The 25381-nt window shown below is 51.0% G+C and overlaps 1 protein-coding gene across 1 annotated transcript; it reads left to right on the top strand.

Moving 5' to 3' along the window:
- Positions 1-118: 118 nt before the first annotated feature.
- Positions 119-25381, top strand: STARD10 (StAR related lipid transfer domain containing 10). The gene is made up of 7 exons (XM_053560530.1): positions 119-248; positions 417-736; positions 21327-21474; positions 22180-22283; positions 22895-23012; positions 24674-24726; positions 24953-25381. The coding sequence occupies exons 2-7, from the start codon at positions 530-532 to the stop codon at positions 25196-25198; spliced, it is 876 nt and encodes a 291-aa protein (XP_053416505.1). The 5' UTR covers positions 119-248; positions 417-529; the 3' UTR covers positions 25199-25381.

The following is a 25381-nucleotide window of genomic DNA, read 5'->3' as shown; positions in this document are numbered from 1 at the left end:
AGAAGCGGGCACAGGTGAGCAGCCCGCCGGGCGGGCGCCCCACCTCGCCCCACCCCGCCCCCACCGCTTGCCCGGCGCTCGCATCCCATGCCAGCGGCGCTGCCGAGTTAGTTGATCAGGTCCGGCCACCTCTGTGCGGGGCCCTCCCTAGACCTCTAGAGCACCTCTGGTCCCGGAGGTCCTCTGTCCCGACGGGCTCCCGAGGGCAACCCATACCCAATACACAGTACCCACGCCACCCCCAGGAGGTCTGGGATCGCTTCTCGGGAAGTGGCCCCCATGACTGTCCTGTGCTTATCCTCCCTCCCCTGGGGGTCCTACCCTGCTTATCTTGAGCTCTCCACTGACCCGGGACTCTGAACAGCCCCACCCGCGCCCCCAGCGTACTGATTCCTGTCCCCAAACCGGTCTTGCAGGTCCCAGGAAGGTGGCGTCAGCATCTGCAGCCGCGTCGACGTTGTCAGAGCCTCTGCGAAGGACCCAGGAGAGCGGGACTCGGATCAGGGCCCTGGGCCTCCCCATACCCCCCATGGAGAAGCCAGCGGCCTCAACAGAGCCCCAAGGGCCTCGGCCAGTCTTGGGCCGTGAGAGTGTCCAGGTGCCTGATGACCAGGACTTTCGCAGCTTCCGGTCAGAGTGTGAGGCCGAGGTGGGCTGGAACCTGACCTATAGCAAGGCTGGTGTGTCTGTGTGGGTGCAGGCTGTGGAGATGGATCGGGCACTGCACAAGATCAAGGTAGGGCTATCCTGCTATACCTGCAGCTTCCAATGCACTGTTACTGACTCTCACAGGAGTTTCCTGGTCCTCTCTCAGGGCCACAGACACCTGGGCCCAGAAAGAGTCTCCTGCCCAGAACCAGGAGGCACATCCCTCTGGGCCAAACCCCCATCACATGGATGGGCCAACAGAAGCCTGGAGAGGGAGTGTGACACATTCTGGCTCACTCAGCTGGAACCCAGGCTTGTCCTGTCCCTGCCTGCCCCAGGGGCTGCTGCCAGGCCCCTCTAGGAGAGTGGTCTCCCTTAGGGACCCCTCTGCCCACAAAGCCTTCATCTGGTCCCTGACTTGAGTCACCCCAGGCAGAAGACTGAGCCCTTCTCTCCCTGTTCTCTCAGCTTGAGCTGGGTCTCCTTTCTAATTCTCTGCACCCTGGGGTGCAAGGACCTGTCTCCTGCCTGCCTGATGCCTTGTTTTTTCCCTTCCCCTAGGCTGTTCCTACAGTCTCCTACAGGGACACAGGTTTGCAGCTGGCAGATCCTAAGATAGGATGTGTTGGGTGTCCCTGCCTTGCACATGACCAGGCTACATATGGTCTGGGGGAAGAGGGGATCTGGGGTAGGGAAGCCAACACAGAGGGCAATTGCAGGCACATCAGCCCCACACAGCCATCTCCCCCACTCCTCTTGACCTGGTGATTCTTCTCGCTTTGCCGTGCAGGAAGACTTGGTTTGGGGGTCCCATGAACACACTTCCTTCAGGGCACTAGATGAGCCAGAGGCTGGTAAAGACTCTAGCCTAGGGGTCTCAGTAGCTACCCCCAACACATCTGGTGTTGCCCTGAGTGCCACATTTCTAGGGTGGGTAGGTCTCTCTTTACTGGGCTCCTGGCAGTAGGCTGTGCCCTTTACCTCCCTTTCTCTTACAATTTCTCCTTTCTGCTGTCCTCCTGGAATATTCCTATTGCCAGAGGGTAGGACACTGGACTCAAAGACCTACCCTTCTCTTCCTGCCTAGGACCTGGTCTCACCCAGCTTGGGCTTCTTAGCCTCACACCAGAGCCTGAGGTGGCTCGCCTGTGCCTTTCTGCCTCACTTTGTCTTTTACAGCTTTGTCTATCTGTCCACACACGATATTCTGGCTCTACTTTTCTGCCTTATCTTCTCCCCTCTCTAACTCTACTGCACCCTGGCCATCTGACTGTCTCTTTCTCTGGGGGTTTCCACTTGTGTCTCCCTTTCTGGGATTCTCTGCCCAGGTCTGAGGACCCTGACCCAGGGTCCTGATCCAGAGGAACCTGAGGAGCAGGGAAGTGGGGGCAGTTAGTATGTCTCAGCTTGGTACTCCCAGAGGGAGGGGCAGGTCCTATCCTCTTTGTCTTCCCAGCATCTAACACAGACAGAGCAGGGATGTTGGTTAAAGGAAGGTACAAAAGAACAGATTGAATGAAAGGTAAGCAAGGTAGTTTCAGAAGAACCTGAAGGTAACCTAGGAAAGACTTGAGGCCGGCAGTGAGCAGTAGGGTGGGAAGTGTAGTTTCCCCACTGAGCTGACTCTGAACTTTCCACTCCTGTGCTGGCTCTGGGAGGGAGGGAGGAGGAGGTCTGAGCTGAGGTCGGTACTCCCACCCTTTGTGTCAACAGGGCGGAGCTGCCTCCTCTATTGGCTTGGTTAATGAAAAAACCTAGCCTAGTCCAAGACTACAGTTGGCGGGTCTGGGTCTAGGGGGCCAGGCTCTGCCACAATAGGCCCCATCAGATTTGTTAGGTGACCTTCCTTGGGAATGGTGGGAACTTGGAAAAATTGGGGTGATGTAGGCTTCTTGGGAGGGTATATATCCTCCGTGGCAGTCAGGACCCTGACCTTCTTTCCCTCCAAGAGCCCTTTGTAATTGCTGTTTTATTACCCCCCTACACACAGAAACATACACGTACACATACATACTCTGGGGTACAGGTGAGAGTGCTGAGGCCTAGTCCCGGGTCACACAGCCAAGTCCCAGCAGAGCCATCATAGAACCCAGATTTCTAGGCTCCCAGCCTAGTCCTCCTGTCTTAATTTTCTCCCCATGGTGCCCCCTAGCTCTGATCCCTATAATGGAGAGAGGATGGGGATAGGAAATGAACAGAGCCTAGGCCCAGGGAAGAGGCTGGGACCTTGGTTATGGGCATCCTCTCAGCACAGCCAGATGAAGCTCTGGGACATGTGCAGAGGCCTCTGAGCTTATCCCCAACATTCCAGGACTCCCAGGTTCCATGCAGCTACTCCCATTCTGTTAATAAGAGCTCCTGCTCTGAGCCAAGCATTTTTCTCCATCATCCAATTTACCCTCAGGCCAGTTCTGGACAGTAGTAGACGCTTCTCTATGTTACAAACAAAGAAATCAAGGCCTAGAGAGGTGATGTCATTTGCCTAAGGTCATGTAGCAGTGCAGTAGGAGAGGAACTATGGTGAGCCTGGCTCCAGAGCCCCTGCCCCTCTCCGTGTGGGCTCACATCATTAGTCAACACAGTGGCCTTTAACCTCATCAATAACTCTTTGAAGGACTGAAGGACGCAGTGTTCTCATCATTTCATTCTTGTTTAATAGATGAGAGAGCCAAAGCCCACAAAAGGGTGTGGCTTGTCAAGGTCATACAGCAAGTCTGAAGCCAGAGTCCCTGGGAATGATTGGGTCACTCCTGGAGGCTGGGACTCAACTGTTTGATGACCTTCTGCCCCCTTTCCCTGCCCTCTCTCCTGCCCCAGTTTGTTCTAGGCCTGTCCCCAGACCGGGGAAAGCCAGCTGCCGCTGGACATGCCCCATGTGCCTGATCCCAGAGTGGGCTGGGCCTCCACCTATCTGTCTACCTGATTGATTTCCTCCTCCTCATCTTTCTACCCCTTCCCCCCATGTCCAGAGGTCCCTGGATGCCACCATAGCTCTGGGCCCAGCAGTCAAAGCCAGACCAATGGGAAGGGGCTAGTAAAGGTACCCTTTCCCTCTTCCCCCCTCTCTGGCCTACAGCCTGGCCCCAAACCTGCACTGTGTTCCAGGCACTGGAGAGGAGGCAGACAACACCTCTGAGAGCTCAGCCCTGACCCAGAGACAGATGCTGAACATGAATCCTTGGGTACAAGGCAGAGGGCAGCATGGAGTCTGCTCCCAGGTCTCTCAATCCCCAGGCTTCCCCACAGCATCCGTAGTGGTATGAGAAATGGGAGACCAGGAGGTTCTGTGTCATTCAGCGAGAGACTGCTGGGGTCCAGTCCTGGCTGACTTTGGAAACATCCCTGCCTCTCTCTGGGCGGCTTGTACATCTGTGCCATTGGGCTCTCATGGCTCCAGGAGCCTTTGAACTCAGGGGACCATGAGGAACAGGCAGACAGACAGCAGAGGAGGTGAGCTGCCAAGCCCTCCCTGAGTGCTGATGTGCTCACTTCTGACGTCTGCTGCATGAGAGGCAGAGGAGGAGACTTGGACTCTCTGCAGAGTTTTCCAGACTCCCAGACTCTGGTAGAGAGAGAATAGGCAATTCCTAATGTCCTTTGCCTACTGCATAGGCAGCCCAGAGGCAGGAGTGAGGCCTGGTGAGAGCCTAGGACTATAATAGGTGTGAGCTGGGTGGGCAGGGGCCTTGAAGGGGTTGACACTAGAGCAGGTGTGGGTGGTCTCTTGGGGTGGGTGTGTGGCTGAGAGCCTGCGGCTTCTCTGGATATAGGAAGCTGGGCAGTGGGGACCTGTCTCTCCTCTTACTTCCTGTCCCACGACTCCTCCCCTTCTCCTTTGGAGTAAGCTCTAGTGGCCTCCTAGCCCTCTCTCACTGCTCACCTTCCCCCACACCACAGGTCCCTGGGTTCCAAATTCCCACACCTGTGCTTAGGTCTGTTGCCCTCAGCACCTGTCATCCCACTGTGACACAAGGGACGGCTCAAGGATCATCCAGGGCCCTTCTCACTCTTAACAGTCCTCTTGGGCTCAAAAGGATCATGGGGAAGGCAAGACAGGGAACAGCAGATTCTTTCTTTCTATCTCCTCACTGAGTCTTCACTACTGCCCTATATGGTAGGTCTCATTAACTCCATCAAGCAGCTGTGGAGACTGAGACTCAGGGCAGGAATTTGCTTATAGAAGGCCAAACAGCTAGCAATGGGTAAAGCTGTGTTAGAACTCCTACTCCCTTGTGCCTTGTTATTAGCACTATTGGGCTTTGGGGTATCCCTATGCTGTGTCATTGTGGGAGGGGTCCCTGAGGGCAACCAGCTGGTCAAGAGCTCTGTCTTTGCTATGTGACCTTGGGGGTCACTTTACTTTTCTGGGTCAGTCTTGCTGTCTGTGATGGTAGGGGTAGCTGTTAATCTGATTTTGGGGCTTTGGACTGGAGGAGTCAAGGTTCTGGCTTGGCCTCTGCCCACTCTGGGACTCCTCTTCCCTATCTCTGTGGGAAGCTCCTGGGTAGGTGGTTTGCAGAGGCTGTTATAACCTTAGCCCAGGCTTGGGGAGACTGCACTGCTGGACACAGAGTAAGGGAGAGGACCTTGCTGATCTGTGTTATCAGAACGGTCCCCACATGGGCATCCTGAATCCAGGGGTAGGCCCAGACTTGGTTAGTTCTAGCTCTAATTTGGTATGGGGGCAATTGGAGGGTATAGCTCCAGAGCTGTCCTCAGGGAACAGGTTCCCAGGAAGTACAACCCCAGGTAGTGTCTGGACATTGGAGTCAGGGAACTCAGAGAAGGGGAGGGTCAGAGGTGGCTAGAGGTGTTAGGGAAGTCTTCCTGAACAAGCTGGTTTGGGTTGAGGTAGGGGAGAGAGGTTGGGATCCAGAGTCTTGGCTGTGTGGCCTGGGGCAAATCACCCTGCCTAGGCATCAGCCTTCTCATCTGTCAAATGTGGATAGTAGTGCTGCCCTACCTGACTTTGGGCATCCATTTGCTCATTCAGTGAACATCCATTGGTAGCTTCTCTCTGCCTGGCCCTGCACTGGGGGTGGGAGGATGGAGAGGATAGTCAAACCCAAGCCATGTTTGAAAGGAGCTCGCAGCTGGGTGCTGAGGCAGATACTTATCATGGGAGCTAAGAAAATCCATAGAACATGTCTGGATGAGTGTTGGGACAGGGAAGGTTTCATGGAGGAGGAATTATCAGGTGATCCCTTTGGAATTGGGTGGAGAAGGAGGATTGTAAGCTTGATAACATCAGAAGCATTCCATGCGGAGGAACAGCTGTCCAAGGCCCAAGGCCTGCAGGCAGCATAGTGCATTTGAAGAATTGTAGGTGATGGTTCAGCATGGGCTTGGAACTCAGCAAGCTGGAGATGATTAGAGAGCTAATCAATACCCCAGGGCCAGGAAAGGGTTTTATTTATTTATTTTTTTATTTTGTGACAGAGTCTCACCATGTCGTCCTGGGTAGAGTGCTGTGGCATCACAGATCACAGCAACCTCCAACTCTTGGACTTAAGCAATTCTCTTGCCTCGACCTCCCAAGTAGCTGGGACTACAGGTGCTTGTCACAACACCCGGCTATTTTTTGGTTGTAGTTGTCATGTAATTTGGCAGGCCTGGGCTGGATTTGAACCCTCCAGCTCTGGTATATGTGGCTGGCGCCTTAGCTGCATGAGCTACAGGTGCCGAGCCTATTTATTTATTTTCTTTTATTTATTTATTTATTTATTTTATCCACCCGCCTCAGCCTCCCAGAGTGCTAGAATTATGGGTGTGAACCACCACAACTGGCAGGGGAGGGATTTAGACAAGAGGGCTGGTAAGAGGGTGCTGCTGTTGTATTTGTCTGGGCAGGGGTGCTGAGGCCTACACTAAAGGTGTTGTGGTAAATGGAGTAAGGGATTGAATTGAGAGGGATTTAGGAGGGATAATGGAAGCAACATGGTGGTTATAGCATAACTCCTTGCAATGTATGAACTGTGAAGTGTTGTGCAGGCTGGGGTGCAAGACTGCATGGATGTGCAGCCCCCTTGGCACCTGTTCTCAGGTGGAGGAACCCTTAGTGAGTGGGAGAGGGGTGGAGGGGTGACTTTAGTCTGTGTCCCCACCGGGACTGGAGGAGCCCTTAGCCCAGGTTGGCTCTGTACCCTCCAAACCCAGATCCCCAGGCTCTATCTTTTAAACTTTAACGAGCCCAGCTCAGTTTCCAGCCGAGACTCTTTAAAGTTTCAGGAGATGAGAGAAAGGAGGGAGCCCTGGAGACAGATGGGTTTTCTTTCTTCCCCTGTGTGTCCATGCCTGACTGGGCTGCCTAGAGCCAGGGCACTATGACCACTTGCAAAGACCTGGGACCTTGGCTGGGCTGCTCCAGCTCATTCCTGAAGAGCCATTGGTTGCTGGCCTGGGCGCTAGGTTGTCTCCAAAGATAGATGGGAATAGCTGAAACCCTTTTCCAGCCCTAAGCCACTCTCCTTTGCCTCTGACCTGGACAGGTGATAGTGTTCTGGCAACAGGTGAAGGGAAAACAGCTCAGACTGGGTGACAGACTTGAGGTGTCCCCACCCCTCGTGGTGCTTCCCTTGATCCTCTCTGGTTGCTTGGGTTGGCTTTGATGACCTGGGGTCCCTCAGAAACATGAGTAGTTGAGGGGTCCCATGGCAAACACAGACTCCTCTCACCTGTCATCTCACAGAGAGCCTGGGGCAGGTGGCACAGGGCAGCTGGAGCTGTTCCCTGGGGCTTTAACATAACCATCCCCTCCTGCCTCTGGGCCCAGGCTCCAAGAAGACAGGTACTTGCCACTCTGATGTTTCTCTGGGCTGTTGGGTCCTGGTGTAGGTGAACAATGTCTACACATGTGTTCTGTTTCTGCCACCCCAGGGGAAGTAGAAGTAATTCCCACCTCCAGTCTCCCCCATGGAGCCTGAGCTATTTAATCTCATCCTTTGGGTTATGTGCCACAACCCCCATCTGCTCCTGGTTCTCTGGGATACCTTCCACCATCTCCTGGACTCCTTTTCTATGTCCCTCCCTGATAGCCAGAGAGGGTAGAGTTCCCTTGTATGTCCTCAGCACATTCATTCATTCAACCAACACATTTACTGAGCACATACTGTATGCCAAGTATTGTGTTCTATCCAGGAATCTGGGGCAAACCACACAGATCAGATCCTGCTATCTTGGAATTTAAGTCCTAAGGGGGTGGTGAGCAAAACAGAAGCAAACAGCTAAGATACGAGATGATGGCTGGGAGTTAGGAGGACAGAATAATGTGATAGGATTAATAGATTAATAGAATAATGTGTTGAGGATTCTGTGTCTGGGCCTTTGTGTGTGGAGCTGCATTGTGAGTAACAGTGTGTGTACTATGGCCCTTTGTTGTGTGGACTGTGAGCCCCTCCGGGGCAAGTATTGGCTTCCTTATTTCCCCCCTTCCTGCCTAGGTGACAGCTCTGAAGCCGATGCCTGGCAAGGGTCAGTAAATCCGTGTTGAATGTATGTGTGTGTGCCTACAGTTGTGTCTGTGTCTCTGAGTGTGAGACTCTATGTGTGTTTCTGTGTCTGTCGTTACTCTGTGTGTGTGAGTCACACCCCCTCACTGCAGAAGCAGAGTCGTCTCTGATTCAATTATGTTTCCTCAGCTGTCTCCTGGCAGCTCCTGCCCCCTGGCTCAGCTCTGGCTCTGCTGTGGTTTCCCTTTGTGAAGGCTCCTGTTCTTGCCTCTGGGCCTATCTCTGGGTCTCAAGATCTCCCCTTTGAGGTTTGTTTTGGACCCCTCTCCTTTGATGATTACTGCCTCTGTCCTGGATGTCTCTATTTGCCCCCCTTTCTCCATTTTTTTTCCTGTCCTAGTTATTTATTCATCCCACAGACCTCTTCCCATGCCTCCCACCCCCTCTTTTGCCAGCCACTGTGCTGGTGCTAGGGACTTGGAGATGGATCAGACTTGGGTCCTGCTGTCAAGAGACTCGAGGTCTAGTGGGGAAACAGATGAGACAGTGACAGCTCTTTGTGGAAAGTGCTGGGATGGAGATTTATACTCAGGCTGAGGGCCCAGTGAGTGGCAGCATTGTTGGGGGAAGGGGAGGTGGCTTCCTGAGGAGGTAGTGTTTGGGTAGGGCTTGGGGCCCAGCAGGAATTAGGCAACAAACTGAGAAGGTCCTGGGGAGTCTCTCAGTGAGGTGGCTCCCCAGGAGCAGGGACAGGGCTGAGGATGAGGAAGAGTGGAGGTGGAGCCAGGGTAGAGAGGGCACTGCCATCATCAGCTCCCTGGCTACAGAGGACAGATCAGCCTGGGAGCCAGGCAACCAGAGAAGAAGCTGTGGCTATAGGATGGTAAGGCCAGCCTGGGCTGGTGAAGAGGGAAGGTCGCAGCTGAGTAGAATAGAGGGGAAGAACTGGCTGCTGCAGGGAAAGCATGAGAGCATAAGGGAGTCTAGAACCATCCCCGGTTCCAGGCACAGGAGACAGGGGAAGTGAGCACAGTGTGGGGGGATGGGGAGATACTCTGACAGCACTGGACATGGTGAGTGCCTGAGGGCTGTCCAGGGGATGATGCCCAGGGGGATGTTGAAGTCTGGAGTTTTACTGGAGAGCTCTGGGGCATCAGTCCATGGTGGTCCTTGAAACCCTGGGAGGTACTCTTCTTCTTTGACTTGGTCTGTCTTTGTGTCTGCTCTGGCCTCTACCTTGTCTCACCGGCCTCCTTCCACCCCCTCCCTTTTTTTCTGGGCCCACCCACACTCTGCCTCTCTCAGCTCTTCCTGTTCAGTTGGGCTCCCCTCCTCCCCCAGCGGGAGTACAGAGCTGCAGTGCAGGTCAGCCCCTCAGATTTGGGAGCAGGACTGCTGCAGGGCTGGAGCCTGCCTCTTTGGAGCCTTGTGTGGGGATGCAGGGAGGCTGCTGTTGACTAGGAGAGGACAAGAGCGGCAGAGCTGGAATGAGTCACTCCTACCGACCGGACAGAGAGCAGCAGAGAGGTCTCTTCCGGGTCTGCACCGGAAGCTCTCTCCACTCCCCACCCAAGGCTTTAAGGCATGTTGGGGAATAGATGTGTTAGAGGTAGCTGCTGCCAGTAGGAATACTGAGCCTAAAGATGAGGGAAGGAAATCTTGCATTGGGCTAATGTCATGTGTGCTTTCCGTGTCTTTCCAGCTCCCCCTACTCCAGACTGAGACAGCCCCAACATCCTCTCCCTATTCCATGCCCCTTCCAAAGCCTCAGCCCCTAGCCTGGATCCCTCAGGGACAGTCTGGACAGGTACTGGCCCACCTGGGATTTCTTGGGTCCTACATAGAACAGAACAGAACAGAACCTGGTTATGGAGGAACAGTCTCAGGGGTAGACTTTTGGTCACACTGGGTTCCAAGATGGTTTCTCCACTTTACTTGTCTGAGCCATTGTTTGCCAGTGGGCATAATCTTCCCTCTTCCTAGGTAATTGAGAGGATAGAAATAGATGATTCCAGGGCTGCCACAGAGTTGGCATACTGTTAATATTTGCTGAATGAATGGCTGGATAAATGAATGATTTGAGGAACCCAAGGGACAGCTCCATTTCCCACCCTATCCTTGTTCATTTGGTTACCTCGTGTCTCCCCTTCCCTCAACTAGTGTAGGCCATTTCTAGTCTCCAGGCTCATGTTATCACCCCTGTCAAGACACTCTTCCCCCTCCTGTTCCTCTGAATGCCATCTACTCTTCTGGTCATCCTTCAGGGATTCAGCTTAGGTTCCCCTCCCTGCAGCTGCATCTCTGGCTTCCCTTTGTCCCTGTCCCTGCCTGTGCGCAGCACCCCCAGCTGGAGTCCCCCAACCTTGGGTGGAGCTCAAGAGTGCATTAGACTCATCCAGGCAATGTGGAGCATTTCCAGATTAACTCAGCATCGGCAACTCAGCTGACTCCAGGCTTTCAGATCCAGGGAGCAAGGACTTCAGGGTTCTGGACAACATTTTCCCCCCCCATTTTCTTTTCTTTTCTTTTTTTTTTTTGAGACAGAGTCTCACTGTCTTGCCCTTGGTAGAGTGCTGTGGCATCACGGCTCACAGCAACCTCCAACTCTTGGGCTTCAGCAATTCTCTTGCCTCAGCCTCCCAAGTAGCTGGGACTACAGGCACTCACCACAATGCCCAGCTATTTTTTTGTTTAGCAGGCCCTGGCTGGGTTTGAACCCACCAGCCCCAGTACATGTGGCCAGCCTCCTAACCACTGAGCTACGGGCACCGAGCTTGGTTTTTATATCTTATATAGGCTATATTGTAGTACCAGTAATAAGAATCCAAAAATGAGAAATAAAAAATCACCCAGAGAGGCCTGGCACGGTGGCTCACACCTGTAATCCGAGCACTCTGGGAGACCAAGGCAGGTGGATTGCTGGAGCTCATGAGTTCGAGAGCAGCTTGAACAAAAGTGAGACCCTGTCTCTACTAAAAACAGAAAAAATTGAGGCAAGAGGATCTCTTGAGTCTGAGTTGGAGGGTGATGTGAGCTATGATGTGATGGCATTCTACCCCGGGCGACAGCTTTGAGACTTTATCTCAAAAAAAAAAAAAAAAAAAAATTCACCAGAGCTTTAATTCAGTTCCCTGAGAACTTCTTGGTTCCTTCCAGCTCTCACTTAGAGGTGCAGATAATTTTATACATAGTTTAAACCATGGTACAGGTACTAGTTTCTATCCTATTTTGTTCATTTAACATTGCATCTGTATGGTTCCGCGCCTGTAGCTTACTGGTTAGGGTTCTGGCCACATACAGTGGAGCTGGCGGGTTCAAAACCGGCCCAGGCCTGCTAAACAACAACAATGACAACTACAACAAAAAATAGCTGGGATTGTGGTGGGTGCCGGTAGTCCCAGCTACTTGTGAGTCTGAGGCAAGACAATCGCTTAAGCCCAAGAGTTGGAGGTTACTGTGAGCTGTGATGTTACGGCACTCTACCGAGGGCAACATAGTGAGACTTTGTCTCAAAAAACAAAACAAAAAAAATTGCATCTGTATAATTTTCTCATATTACTACAGAATTATTAATTCACTAACACTTCCGGCAGCTGTTCACTGCAACCCTGCTTTGAGTTTGGAGGCCACTGGCCCTCCCAGGGAATCCCTCAACCCTCAGTGGCTATATAGTAACTATTAGGGTGACGTGTCTTTCTTAACCATCTGAGCCGGCTGTTGGCCCAATCTGTTCCACATTGTTCTCCAATATAATTTGCTAATTACAAATTCAATAATATACTCATGAATATTATAACTTTTTTGTTTTACATTTTTTCCTGCACGTACATGTAAATTTCTAGTCTTGGGCTTCTAGGAACTGAATCAAAGACATGGCTTTTTGCAGTGGCTAATGCCTGCAAGCCCAGCACTTTGTGGTGCTGAAGCAGGAGGATTATTTGAGTGTAGGAGTTTGAGACAAGCCTGGGCAACTTAGTGAGACATCTTCTCTATCAAAACAAAATAACTAGCTGGGCCTGGTGGTCCACACCTGTCCTCCCAGTTACACAGAAGAGTGACGTAGGAGGATCATTGAGGCCAGGAGTTTAATTTAAGGTTGCAGTGAGCTATGATGATATCACTGTACTCTAGCCCAGGCAACAGGGTGAGACACCGTCTCTGAAAAAAAAAAAGATAAGAAAATGTTTATGATTTTTTATAATATTTACCAAATTGCTTTTCAGAAACTGGAATAGTTGAGCCAGTTTTTGTTGCCACTAACTGTGTAATGGTTTTACTACACCTCACAAGCAGTGGGTATTTTATATATTTTTGCTTAATTTACTGAGTATAAATTGGTACCTCGGTACAATTTTAATTTACTTTTCTTTGACTGTCATACCTGTTAAAGCAAGTTTCAGAATCTCCCCGGAACCTGTCTCTGTCTCTTGGTATTATTGAGAGCAGCTCCACCCACCCCCGCCTTACTCCTTTATAAGAGGATGAGGTATCAATAAGCATTAATTGTTCTCAAGTGTGATAGAGATTAACAAGAGTCCAGGGGGTTTTCGTGACTGTACTTCCTTCTGAATTATACAGAAGCACGAAAGGCTATGGTCCAAGGCCATGGCATTCTAAAAGTCAGAGAAACTCACAGAGGCATAGCCTCTTTGTTGGCTCACCTGTCCAGCCCTCTGTTTAGGCAGTAGTTCTTCACTGAGTACTTGCTGTATGCCAGGCCCCATGCCAGGCACAGGGGATGCTGAGAGGAACAAAAGGCCACAGCACTCCAGACACATGAATGCAATGCGTTCCAGTGTGAACTGATAAGGGAGGTTATGGGTTGGGGGACAGGGCAGGCTGCCTGGACAGAGGGACAGCCAGGCTGAAGTCTGAAGATATATGAAAGGAGCCAGTGAAGGGAAGTCCTGGGGAGGCAGCTGGGGCAGACCTGAGAGGAACTGCTTCAGCACCTCTCATGACAGGAGCGATCAGAATTCTCTTCTCCCTCTATCTCCCCAACCATTCACATCATGCCATGGAGCAGCTATTGGGATTTTTTGTGAGGGATAAATTAGGGAAAGGGTCTTGGCAGGGTCCATATCCTTGGGGCCTCAGAAACCTAGAGCAGTGCTATCCCCTGGGACCTTTGGTAGGGGCAGGGGAGAGGGTCCTGAAGCCAGCAGGTGGTGTGTGGAGCCTTGGAGGAGAAGTGGGCGCAGAGGCCAGCACTGAGCCTCTGGCTTCCTGTGAGCTACTGGGCCAGTCTCTGCCTCTCTCAGATCCTCCTCCTGGTCTGACAAACCTGGCGAGGGTGGAACAGGGGGATCTGTGCAGGATTGCTGTAGGAGGACGTCCTGTCCCTCTCCCTGTGCACTGTGGAGGGCTCTTGGCGTTTTTTTTTTTTAAACTTTGTTCCTTGTTGTCCCTCTGTATCCTATCCTTTGAGGATTAGCAGGAAGGTGCTCCCTTGAGCAGGGCCTGAGAATCAGGGGGATTTGGGGGCCTGGGACTGGAGGAAGGGCAGCTGCTGCTGAGGGCGTTGTGTGCAAGTCTTATTTAATCCTGACAGTGCCATACACAGGGGAGGATTACCCCTGCTCAGCAGATGAAGACACTGGGGCTCAGAGCTCCAGTCTTTTACCTAAGTCAGGGCCACACAGCAGGACACAGCAGGGCAGGGGCCTGTCTGACACACACAGCCAAGACCTGCTGTGTGAATTGTGAGTCTGTGGAATCTAGCCATGTTTGTGGAGCAGTTCTTTGGCCGAAAGGTTCTTAGAAGGGGCTGCCAGGTACAGAGCCCCAGCACTAAGATTTGGAGAATCTGGAGCTTGAGTCAGGAACTTTGTTCAGAAGAAGAACATGTGAGCTCCATCTCCCTGGTCAGTAGGCCCTGCTGAGTCCAGGAAGCATTACAATCATCAACTAAGACATCCCATTTGCCAGTGCATTTTGTTTTAGCTAGGCAAGTCCTGTCCCTTGAAGGTAGCAGAAAGTCTTGTCACCTGGGCTCTGATTCTCTGCTCTGTTGCTGTTAACTGCATGGCTTTGGCCAATCATTGTACCTCTCTGGGTCCCAGTTTCAGCAACTATAAAACAGGGGTAATGATTCCCACTGGGGTTTTGGGAGGGTAAGAGGTAATGTCTGCAAAGGTTGCAGCCCTTGATGGCTGGCAGAGTGGTTTGACCTAATTTTCAGCCCTTGTGGGGTCCATGTTCTAGGAGCTTCTGTCTCCTTTGCGGGATGATGAATTGGTTAGTGATTTGGCAGTAGTTATTGAGGTGGGGCAGAGCTATGATTGATTCGATACTTTGTGTCCCACCCCTAGCCAGGAACTATTCCTCTTATTTGAATATGGTTCTGTTGGGAATGGGTGATTTTTGCTCAACAGTTATTCACTTTACAAAACTGCCTGCCGAAATGCAACGTGTTGAGAAGTTAGCATTGCCTGTGGAATATTTCAAAGCCCAAGTTGAACTCCTTAACCTTTCTTGGTGACCTCAGTTTCCCCAGTGATAACCTGAAGAATAGTGATTGAGGAAATGATTTCCTGGCCTCTTAGGATTTTGGGATAATCTTTGTGCCCCACATGTCCCATGGGCAAGGCTATTGGAACCCCGCTATGGAACCCTGCTAAGGTCTTAGAGGCAGGGCTAGCCTTGTGTCCACCTGCCTGTGTGTCTGTTTACTTTAACTGTGTGGGCCTTTGGCTCCCAAGGCCAGGACATAGCTATATGTAGGGGACCTGACTTCCATTCTTGTTTCAGGTTGGCCATCTCCCTGGGTCCTGGGAGATAGTGAGTGCTGGCCCACAGCATCCCAGAGAACACAGGGCAAGGGGTAGGAGAGAGGTGAGGGGTAGAGTGAGACGCAGCTTGGGCCTTGGACCCTGTTCCGTTGCAATGCTCTGCTTTGCCTTTCAGTGGCTCAGCATCATATCCTTTTGGGCTCAGTCTCTCTCTGCTTCTGCAGCTTCTGTGCATGCCCCTCCTAGCTCATTCTATCTTGCAATTTTGTGTCCCTGTGCCTTATCATTCCCCTTGGCAAGGGCATCTTCGGAGCAGGGCCCAGGTCTGGTTCACCTTTGGTTTCCTACTGCCCAGTTGCACACAGCAGGCTTCAGAAAGTGGTGAATGGGAGAACAAAAGAGCAGGGTGGGGACCAGGTTGGGACAAGAGAGGTTGCCCAGGGCATAAAATATTAGGATGTATACATAAATGCATCCAGTCCTGGACTTGTGGAAGAGTGCATGACAACTTGTGGAGGGCTGCTGGAGTAATAACAGTGACTATTTTTTGAGCATTTATTGTGAGCTAGGCATTAATTACATTACTATTATTATCCCCATTTTTCATATGAGAAAACTGAAACTGCTAAGAGTTTAATCTTATGCTCAAGGGTAAGAGCTGACATTGGAAGCTAGATTCTCGGTGCCTGCATGAGTCTCCCTGAGGGGCTTCCTTGCTTGTCCAGTTCCTTCTGACTGTGGCTCTGGGGGACTTAGAGTGCTCAGAGGGCAGTGCTGGTCCCAGGGTTCTGGGCAATCCCAATTCTCCACCTCAAGACCTTGACAAGGTTTGGAGAGAGTGGAGTGCCAGGGACACTGCCTATTGTCTCTCCCCCTCATCTCTTGTTCCCTCCTGGCCTCAGTTTTCTCAGCTGTAAAATGGCTGATGTACGCTTCTTGCAGTCAGCACAAGTAAGGCTTTGAAGCCCAGCTTGGCTCCTTGGTGGAACAATCCCCCTTCAGTTCTGGTTTCCAGGGGGAGCTTCGGGAACAGTTGAGATGACTGACTCACCCAAGAACCAATGGCTGTGGGTTCCTGTATTAGGCCTGCCCACCAGGTGCTGTCCAGTGACTCAGCTTGACACACCTGTCCCTCCCAAAGCGTCTTAGAATTACACCTGGCAGGGTGTGGTGGGAGTAGCCACCACCTTCCTTAATAGTCTCATAGGAACAAAGCCAGGTGTAATTTCTGATTGGTGCAGCAGTGCTGCTTCCTGGGGACTGTGGAAGGGGCACTATCCAAGCGAGGCTGGGGACGCCTGTGGATGCTTGCGTGACCCAGCCATTGGCCTGCCTCATTCTCTTCTCCTGAATTGCCACAGCCAGGGTTCTCACCCTGTTTCTGGCCTTCCTCCAAAAGAGTCTGCCTGGGAAACCTTTGAAGTTTCCCTCTTTATTTTAAAGTGTTAGGCTGGGTGTGGTGGTTCATGCCTGTACTCTGGGAAGCCAAGGCAGGTGGATTGCCCTGAGCTCAGAGGTTGGAGACCAGCCTGAGCAAAAGCAAGACCCCATCTCTAAAAATAGTTGGGCATTGTGGCGGGCCCCTGTAGTCCCAACTACTTGGGAGGGTGAGGCAAGAGTATCGCTTAGGCCTTACAGTTTGAGGTTGCTGTGAGCTGTGACGCCACAGTACTCTACCAAGAGTGACAAAGTGAGAGACTCTGTCTCAAAAATAGTTCTCTGCAGTGTCCACCTGCCTGGGCGCCTCATCTGTCTTCTGGCTCTGCATGCTCTGCCTACCACCCACCATCCAAGACGTGGGCCTTTGGGCTCAGGAGCCACAATAGCCCTGATCTAGGAATGTCTGCAAGGAGCACAGGTAGTGTCAGCCACATCCCAGTGTGCATCTGGCTGTGGGTGCAGCCAGGCCCAGAGGGAGAGCCAGTCCCAGGATGGCTTCTAACCCACCAAGCAGAGTTTTTTTTGTTATTCCCCCACATACACTCACTGTCCGTGATAACATGTTTGAGAACTTACAAAGCCAAATCAGTTTCCAAACTTAGAAGAATTCTGGTTTCCTCCACAGTCACACTTGAGTGCTTCTTAATGGTTAAGGGTACAGGGAGATCCAGTTTTGAGTTCCTGCTTTGCTGCTTTCTTTCTGTATAATCTGGGCAAGTTGGTTAATCTCAGTTTAGTATTTTGCAGCACAGGAATGATAACAACACCCCTACTATAAGTTTGGGGTGAGGAGTGAGTGTGCATTGAATGCCTGGAGTGGTACCTGGATGTCCATGTGGCTGCTCAATAGAAGGTTGTTTGGATGCTAATGATAGTGCTGGGTCTGGTCTCCCCTGTCTTCTTCAACCCCCTTTCTCACCATCACGTTCCTCGCATCACTTTGTTCAGTCACTCACTCAAGTCTCATTAGTCTCTTTCAGTCTGGTGTAGTTCCCAAGCTTTTCCTTGACTTCGACAATCCTGACTGACACTTATAGGCCAATTATTTTGTAAAAGAAGACAAACCCTCATTTTGGATTTGTCTGATGTTTCCTTGTGATTAGATTTATATTATGCATCTTTGGCAGAGCTATCACGTAAGTTGATGCCTGTATTCTTTTTATTGCATCCTATCAGGCAACACCTGGTCATAATTTGTCCTATTACTAACAATACTCACTTTGATCACTTGACTTAGGTGCTATCTGCTGGGCTGCTATACTATGAAGTTACTCATTTTCCCTTTGTAATTAATAAATATTTGAAGGGAAGTTACTTTGAAACTATGTAAATTCCCTATTCCTCTGTTTATTTATTCATACCTGTATATATTTTGGTTTCCTTTTTTATGCAGTGGAATATAACCTTCTTCTATCATTTTTGTTTTTAACACACAGCTTGTCCCAGATTTAGTTGGTGGTAGTATGACCAAATGTTCTAATTTGCTTGGGACTGAAGTGTTTCCCAGGATGCAAGACTTTAAGTAGTAAAAGTAGGAAACTTCTGGGTAAATACTGATGAATTGTTCACTCTACTAGTGGGACCCTTGGAGCTGGCTCCTGTGTCCATTGGACAAAATCTCTGTCATTCTTTTAGTACTTTCTTGTTTTCTGGCGCAGTATGATGTTCCAGGCTTGTCTTGTCCTTCCTCTGACTCAGCACTGGAATCTCCCATTTCTCTAAGAAGACCTGGAACCAGAGACCTTTTAAGTATTAGGCTGCACCACACCATGGAGACTCGAGACAGGTGCAGCTCATTGAGCTACCCACAGGCCACATGCTCTTGCCTGCCCCCGAACCTTGACCGGCTGTTCTCTCTGCCAGGTCAACTTGGCAAACCCCTAGACTGAGATCTTCAGTGAAGCCATGGAGCTCATCTCCTCCTCTGTGCCCACACTGGGCACTTTAGGACACCTCCCTATTTCCAACTTGGGCTCTTCTTGCCACTGGAAGCCCCTCAAGGATAGGCCTCAGATACACATCTGACTCTTCTGGGCTCAGTACAGGGCTGGAACTGGGGGCTGCTAGTTAAATGATTAGATTTAGTCATACTCATGGAGAAGAAAAGCAAATGGGGCAAAGAGGGAGGGTGAATTATTCAGGGTTATACAATGAATCTTTGCAGGCTGGAGTCCTTGAACTTCGGTTTTCTTAATTCTACATTTGAAACAGAGATGGGGTCTGTTAATAAAATAGGATTAATATTTCAGAGCATTGCTATACGAATAAAATGAAATAATATGTATAAAGCATTTAGTACAATAACAATACCTGACATGTGAAATGCACCTCTCAGTATGTCTGGGGGACCTTTAAATTTTTTTTTTCATTATTGTAGAAGTAGTACTATACATTAAAAAAAATATTATAGAGGCTGGGTATGGTGGCTTACACCTGTAATGCTAGCACTCTGGGAGGCTGAGGTGGGTGGATTGCTTGAGCTCAGGAGTTAAAGACCAACCTGAGCAAGGGTGAGACCCCATCTCTGTTTCAAACAGAAAAACTAGCCAGGCAAGACATGGCGCCTGTAGCTCAAGTGGCTAAGGCACCAGCCACATACCCCAGAGCTGGCAGATTAGAATCCAGCCCCGGCCTGCCAAACAACAATTACTACAACCAAAAATAGCTGGGTGTTGTGGTGGGCATCTGTAGTCCCAGCTACTTGGGAGGCTGAGGCAAGAGAATTGCTTAAGCCCAAGAGTTTGAGGTTGCTGTGAGCTGTAGCACCATGGCACTCTACCTGGGCGACAGCTTGAGACTCTGTCTCAAAAAAATAAAAATAAAAAAAGGGTAGTGCCTGTGACTTAAGGAGTGGGGCACCGGCCCCATATATTGGGGGTGGTGGGTTCAAGCCTGGCCCTGGCCAAAACTGCAAAAAAAAAAAAAAAAAAGTTATCGTGGAAATAGACAAGCAAAATGAAAATAAATGGTCATGCTCTTATCACTTAACTACCTAATATCTTAGTAATTGTGCTTCCTGAGCTTTTTCTGTGCATACATTTTTTTCCCACATGGGATTATACTGTGCTTTCCATTTTGTGACCTGCTTTTTTAGGCAGCAATCTCCACCATTTTGTTTCTATACATTTTCAGTGTATCTAATATTCAGACTACATTCACATTTCTCCAGTTCCCAAAATATCCTTTAAAGCTATTTTGTCTGAATCAGTATGCAGTCCAGGGTCACACTTTACATGTGGCTGTTGTGTAAGTGTCTGAGTCTAGCCCAGCCCCTTTGTTATGTGACATTAATCTGGAGAAGAGACTAGGTCAGTAGCCTTGTAGAGTGCCTTACTTTCTGGCTTTGTCTGATTATATTCTCATGTGACATCACCTAGCTTGTTCCTCTGTCCTCTTTTCTTTTTTTCTTTTTTTTTTTTGTCAGAGTCTCAAGCTGTCACCTTGGGTAGAGTGCCAAGGTGTCATAGCTCATAGCAACCTCCAACTCTTGGGCTTAAGCGATTCTCTTGCAGCCTCACAAGTAGCCGGGACCATAGGTGCCTGCCACAATGCCCAGCCGTTCCTTTGTTGCAGTTGTCATTGTTGTTTTAGCTGTCTTGGGCCAGGTTCAAACCCGTCACCCTTGGTGTATGTGGCTGGCACCCTGCCGACTGAGCTACAGCACTGCCCATGTCCTCTTTATGTTCTGTAAACTGAAGTTATATCCAGGGTTTAATGTTTCTTGGTGCTTAGAATACCCAAGAGGGGTTGGTGTGTCCCTCTGTGGCATCCCCATCCCCATTGTAGTGCCAAGGCCTATCTTGGGATGCGGGGGAAGGCAATGTCACCCCTCCCTCAGGTTGTTGCATGCATCCTCTTGTGAGTAGAAAGTAGTATGTGTGGATTCCCTTGGCACTGTCTGAACGTCTGCTCTGGGAGACCTTTTTAAACTATACAAGAAAACTTACCCATTTGTTGAGGAGAACTTGATCTTGGGGGTTGGACTCTTGGGTGAAAAAAATCAAATAACAAGGACATTGATGGAGTTTCATCTTGTTTAGTGCAAATCTAGGGAAACCTGGCTCTGTTTTTACTTTCTTTCCAGACATGTGATCTAGGTTAAATCCCAGCTCTGCTACTTACCAACTAGGTGACCTTGGGCAAGTTACTTAACCTCTTTGAGCCTTAAGTTCCTCCTTGGATTTCTTATCTGACAGGGTTGTTGGGAGGGTTGAATAAAACAAGGTATGTTCAGCTGTCTTTTTCCTTAGATGGAAAGCTTTTTGAGAGCAAGGCTAATAAATAGTAGGAAATCCAAAGATGTTTTATTTTTTTGAGACAGAGTCTCACTCTCTCGCCCTGGGTAGAGTGCTGCGGCATGATAGCTCACAACAACCTCCAACTCTTGTGCTCAAGTGATCCTTTTGCCTCAGCCTGCTGAGTACCTGGGACTAGTAGAGAGGGGGTCTCACTCTTGCTCAAGTTGACCTTGAACTGCTGAGCTCAAGCAATCCACCTGCCTTGGCCTCCCAGAGTGTGAAGATTATAGTGGTGAGCCACCATGCCCAGCTCCAGAGATGTTTGTTGAATGCAAAAAACACAAAAAGGAGGACAGGTGGTATGGACTGGTGATAAGTACCAGGGAGTAAGGAAACCATCCATTTAGGCATTGTTTTTTAATTTATGCTTCCATTTCATTTAACGTGTACTCATACAAGGCTCCACGATGAATCAACTGTGAGCCTCTCTCCAGGAGCAGCTCATGGGGGCCTGGGAGGGCACAGACGTAGAGATTCAGTGTGTGGGAGCCTGAAAGGTCTAGCTAGAAGGCTTCCTGGTGGAGACTGGGCTGAGTTCAGGAAGACGGGCTCTGGGTACAGGGGCTATGTGTCTCTTGGCACAAGTGATTTCTAGGGGAGCTGGAAGGCTTGTAGTAAGAAGTGAGCCCATGCTGGCTTCAGAGGCCCCTGCTCCTCCCTGTCCTCTACCTCCTTCTCCCCATTCTGCTTGTCTTCCTGCTGGTCCCTGGCCAGGGCCCTGAGCCCTACATGACGCTGACAACCCTTATGTCTGTCTGCAGTGCCGGATGGAGTGCCGTGATGTGCCAGCAGAGACACTCTACGATGTCCTACACGACATTGAGTACCGAAAGAAATGGGACAGCAACGTCATTGAGACTTTTGACATCGCCCGCTTGACAGTCAACGCTGACGTGGGCTATTATTCTTGTGAGCAGGCACAGAGCCTGATCCCAATCTCCCTGGCCTCCCTCCAGACCTCCCACCAATCCTCCTCCTCCCACCTTCTCTCCTGTGGTCACTCCCCTGGCCAGACTGCTCAGAGACCTGAGTGCTGAGATAGAAGGCTGCCCTCCTGGATGCCCCTGTCCTCTCCTAGACCCTTGGGCGTACATGTACACTTACAACACATATGAACTCATATGTTCATGTATACATGCCACACACACACACACACACGCAGTTATGTACATAAGCCACAGCTACGTGCCACATAGTCACAGACACACATTTTCACACACACAGTCATTCTTCCCCCCCCCCCCCAATGCACTCACATTCACCTAGACTAGCGGTTCTCAACCTGCGGGTCGTGACCCACAGGAACTGTATTAAAGGGCTGCAGCATTAGGAAGATTGAGAACCACTGACCTAGACAGACAAGCCAGGCCAGCAAGGGTAAGGGCTGTGTGCGGGTGTGAGTAGCAGGGATGGCTAGAGGCCATAGGGGCAGGGTTCTGCTGTATCTTCCCTGGTTCCAGCTATGGGACTGTGGTCTAGAAGGGGAGGGGTACCTGTTTGGATTGGAGTCACTGAAAGTTAATTAGGTATCCCTGTGTCTCTGGCCTCTGTATACCGTGCCTTACAGGCAGGTCTGGCCAGTGGTCTAGATGAACTGTCCCTTGCCCTCCACAGGGAGGTGCCCCAAGCCCTTGAAGAATCGTGATGTCATCACTCTCCGCTCCTGGCTTCCAATGGGCACTGACTACATCATTATGAACTACTCAGTCAAACATCCCGTGAGTCAACCTACCTTTCCTGCCAAGTGGGCAGGGAAAGGTATCAGGCAGGGCTGGGCTGTGGCTGTCACCATGACTTTACTGGGACTTTGGGCAGGCGTGGACTCTCAGTGTCCTTCCTGCAGAGTGAGGATAATGGCTCCTGTCTCCCTGTGGGGACTCTTAGGAGATCAGGAGAAGGCAGTGCAGCCATCTCAGTGGCAAGAAGGGTGGGATGGAATGACTTTGGTTGGGGTCTAGAACAGGGCTGGCCAGAAAAGTGGGGAGCAAGGGGTAGGAGGCAGGGTCCTCTGGCCCTCCCTGAGTCTGGGCCACCTTGATCTCCCAGGGAAGGGAGGATAGGCAGGTTTGACTAACCTGGGCAAGAGTGAGTGTGTGATGTGAATCTCTGGATGCTCATATGTGCTCATGAGTCCTGGGCCCACTATGGTAGCTTTCCTGAGGGGTGCAGAGAAAGCCTCAAGAGGGACTAGTCTGATTTTTCCCTTTTTCTTCACCCAGAATCAGGCCCAGCCTGGACAGAGATGTGTGAACTGTGTGTGTGTGTATTCCCAAAGACATTTTCTTTGCCTCCACCCTAAGTCTTACCTCCATGTACCTTCCATCCCCAGAAATACCCACCTCGAAAAGACTTGGTCCGAGCTGTGTCCATCCAGACGGGCTACCTCATCCAGAGCACGGGGCCCAAGAGCTGCGTCATCACCTACCTGGCCCAGGTGGACCCCAAAGGTGAGGGCTTGACCCTGGCGGCCTGTTATGAGATCCTTCCCTATACCACAGAGGATGGATGGGGCTTGATCTACTTAGGGATCCATAAGGGCATCGCTGTTTTATATCCAAAGCCTTGTTTGAACCAAGATTTGAGATTTTACTGTAGTTGGAAAACAATGGGCCAGGGTGGCTACTGCTGCACTGAGGAAGCTTGGAACTCTCTTCCTGGGCTCGGACACCCCTGTGCTCTGACTTGCTCCTTGCTCACTGGCTGTTCCCATTCTGTCTTGCTGGTACCCATCCTCTGCCTATTCTGGAGGCCTGGGTTTTCCAGACTTCTCAGCCACTCCTATGGCTTTAGTGGCAGCTGATCACACGTGTCTCTCTGCTAAGATCCAGATTGCTGTGGCTGTCGGCCCCCTGGACATCTTCAGGATGTCTTTAAGGCCCCTGAGACTTGCTATGTCCAACAGTGGACCCACCATCTTTCCTCCGACCTGCCAATAACTTGTGGTTATCTGGGGACATTCCCTCTTCCTCAGCTCCCAAATCCAGTCACTGATTCTTACTGATTCTATCTCCTAAAGAGCTCCTGAATCTGTTTCTCTCCATGCTTAGCTACCTGCTCTGTCTGTACCAGCTACCAGAGAAATTTTTCTAAAATACTTATTTCTTATGACTGTCCTCTGCTTAAAGTTCTTCTATGACTATCTATTGCCCTCAGAGTAAAGTCTAAGCACCTACTCAGGTTTCCTGGTCCCTCCTCACACCTTACACTTTCACACCTCCCTGTCCAGGCAGCCCTTTCTTGCAGCCTAGCTACATCTCTCCTCCTCTACTCAATCCTCCAGTGCTGCTGCAGATGTCACCTCCCTTATCCCTGGTAGCCAGGGGAGTCACTGGCCACTAGTCACTAGTCCCCTGCTCTGTGGGCACATTCGCCTCTACAGAACACTTGGCACACTGCCGGCCCCTTGACACCCTTGACAGTGAGTTCCTTTCTGGTTCCTCAGGCTAGCCCAGGGGGGTGGGGCATCATAGTGAATGTCGAATGAGTGAGTAAGTGAGTGAATGACTAAAGGATGGGTAAACCTTGAGCATCTTTGCCTGGGAATGCTTCAAGACCCCGAGGGCACAAGGGCCCAGGGCTCCCTCTGGCACCTCATGGAGTGTATTGGGCATCAGAGGCAGAGCAGACACTTGGGAATGAGATGAGGTTGAGAACTGGGCTGTGAATTCCAGGTCAGGCCAAATTGGGGGCTTTAGCTAGAGGCCTATGCTGTCAGGGAGGGGGCTTAGAAGGACAGGCAGAAGAGGCTGAGTGTCAGGGCCCTTCAGGTAGAGGGGTTAAATATGAGAAGGGATATCAGTGTGTGTAGAGGGAGGTGGCAGGCTGGAGCTTGGTGGGTCAGAATTCAACCCATGTGTAGCCTATGGTCACCTAGGACCCTGTGGTTTTCTTCCATGCCATAATTTGGGGCTCAGCAGAAGGAGAAGGGGAAATAGAGTTGAGCCTAAGGACCTTGGTCTGAGGTAGAAAGAAGGAGTGAGGATAAAGTCTGGTAGGATTGGCCTCACATACGCCCCTTCCCGTGGGTGGGCAGAGGGAGGGGACCAGTGTGTGTGTGGTGGGGGCCGAGGCTGTTTCCTCCTTCTCACTACCATTCGTTGCCCTCTAGGCTCCTTACCCAAGTGGGTGGTGAATAAATCTTCTCAGTTCCTGGCTCCCAAGGTGAGTGTCCTTAGGACTTTGGGATATGGAGGCTGGGGAGAGGACTTTGGGAATAGGGGATGGTGTTAGGGATAGCCGGGGTCAGGGGTGGGGTTAGGGCTTATGGGCAGAGTTATGAAACTGGGGCTAGAGTCTGGAGGTTGGGGCTAAGCCACGAGAGGGGGCGCAGAGAAGACCTCATCTGTGCCCTGGCCACTCCTGACACCGTGGGGCGGCGGGCCCACAGGCCATGAAGAAGATGTACAAGGCATGTGTCAAGTACCCTGAGTGGAAGCAGAAGCATCAGCCTCACTTCAAGCCATGGCTGCACCCGGAGCAGAGCCCATTGCCGAGCCTGGCGCTGTCGGAGCTGTCTGTGCAGCACGCGGACTCGCTGGAGAACATCGATGAGAGCTCAGTGGCTGAGAGCCGAGAGGAGCGTATGGGCGGTGCTGGCGGCGAGGGCAGCGACGATGACACCTCGCTCACCTGAGCGCGGTACTACTGCAAGGACCCAGACAGAAAACGGGGCCGAGCCCTGGAGCAGCGGATCCTCCTACACTTTCTTCCCTCCCCGACTCCCCACGCTTCCTGGGGGCGCTGGGCTCGGGCTCAGGCCCAGGCATTCGCTGGGGCCTGGCTGGACACAGCCCCAATAAACGATTCCACAGCCTCA

This window comes from Nycticebus coucang, chromosome 14 (assembly GCF_027406575.1).
Source record: "Nycticebus coucang isolate mNycCou1 chromosome 14, mNycCou1.pri, whole genome shotgun sequence".
In the NCBI taxonomy this organism is placed as follows: domain Eukaryota; kingdom Metazoa; phylum Chordata; class Mammalia; order Primates; family Lorisidae; genus Nycticebus; species Nycticebus coucang.
The sequence above is the reverse complement of the archived record's forward strand: the minus strand, read 5'-3'. Positions and strand labels throughout refer to the sequence as shown.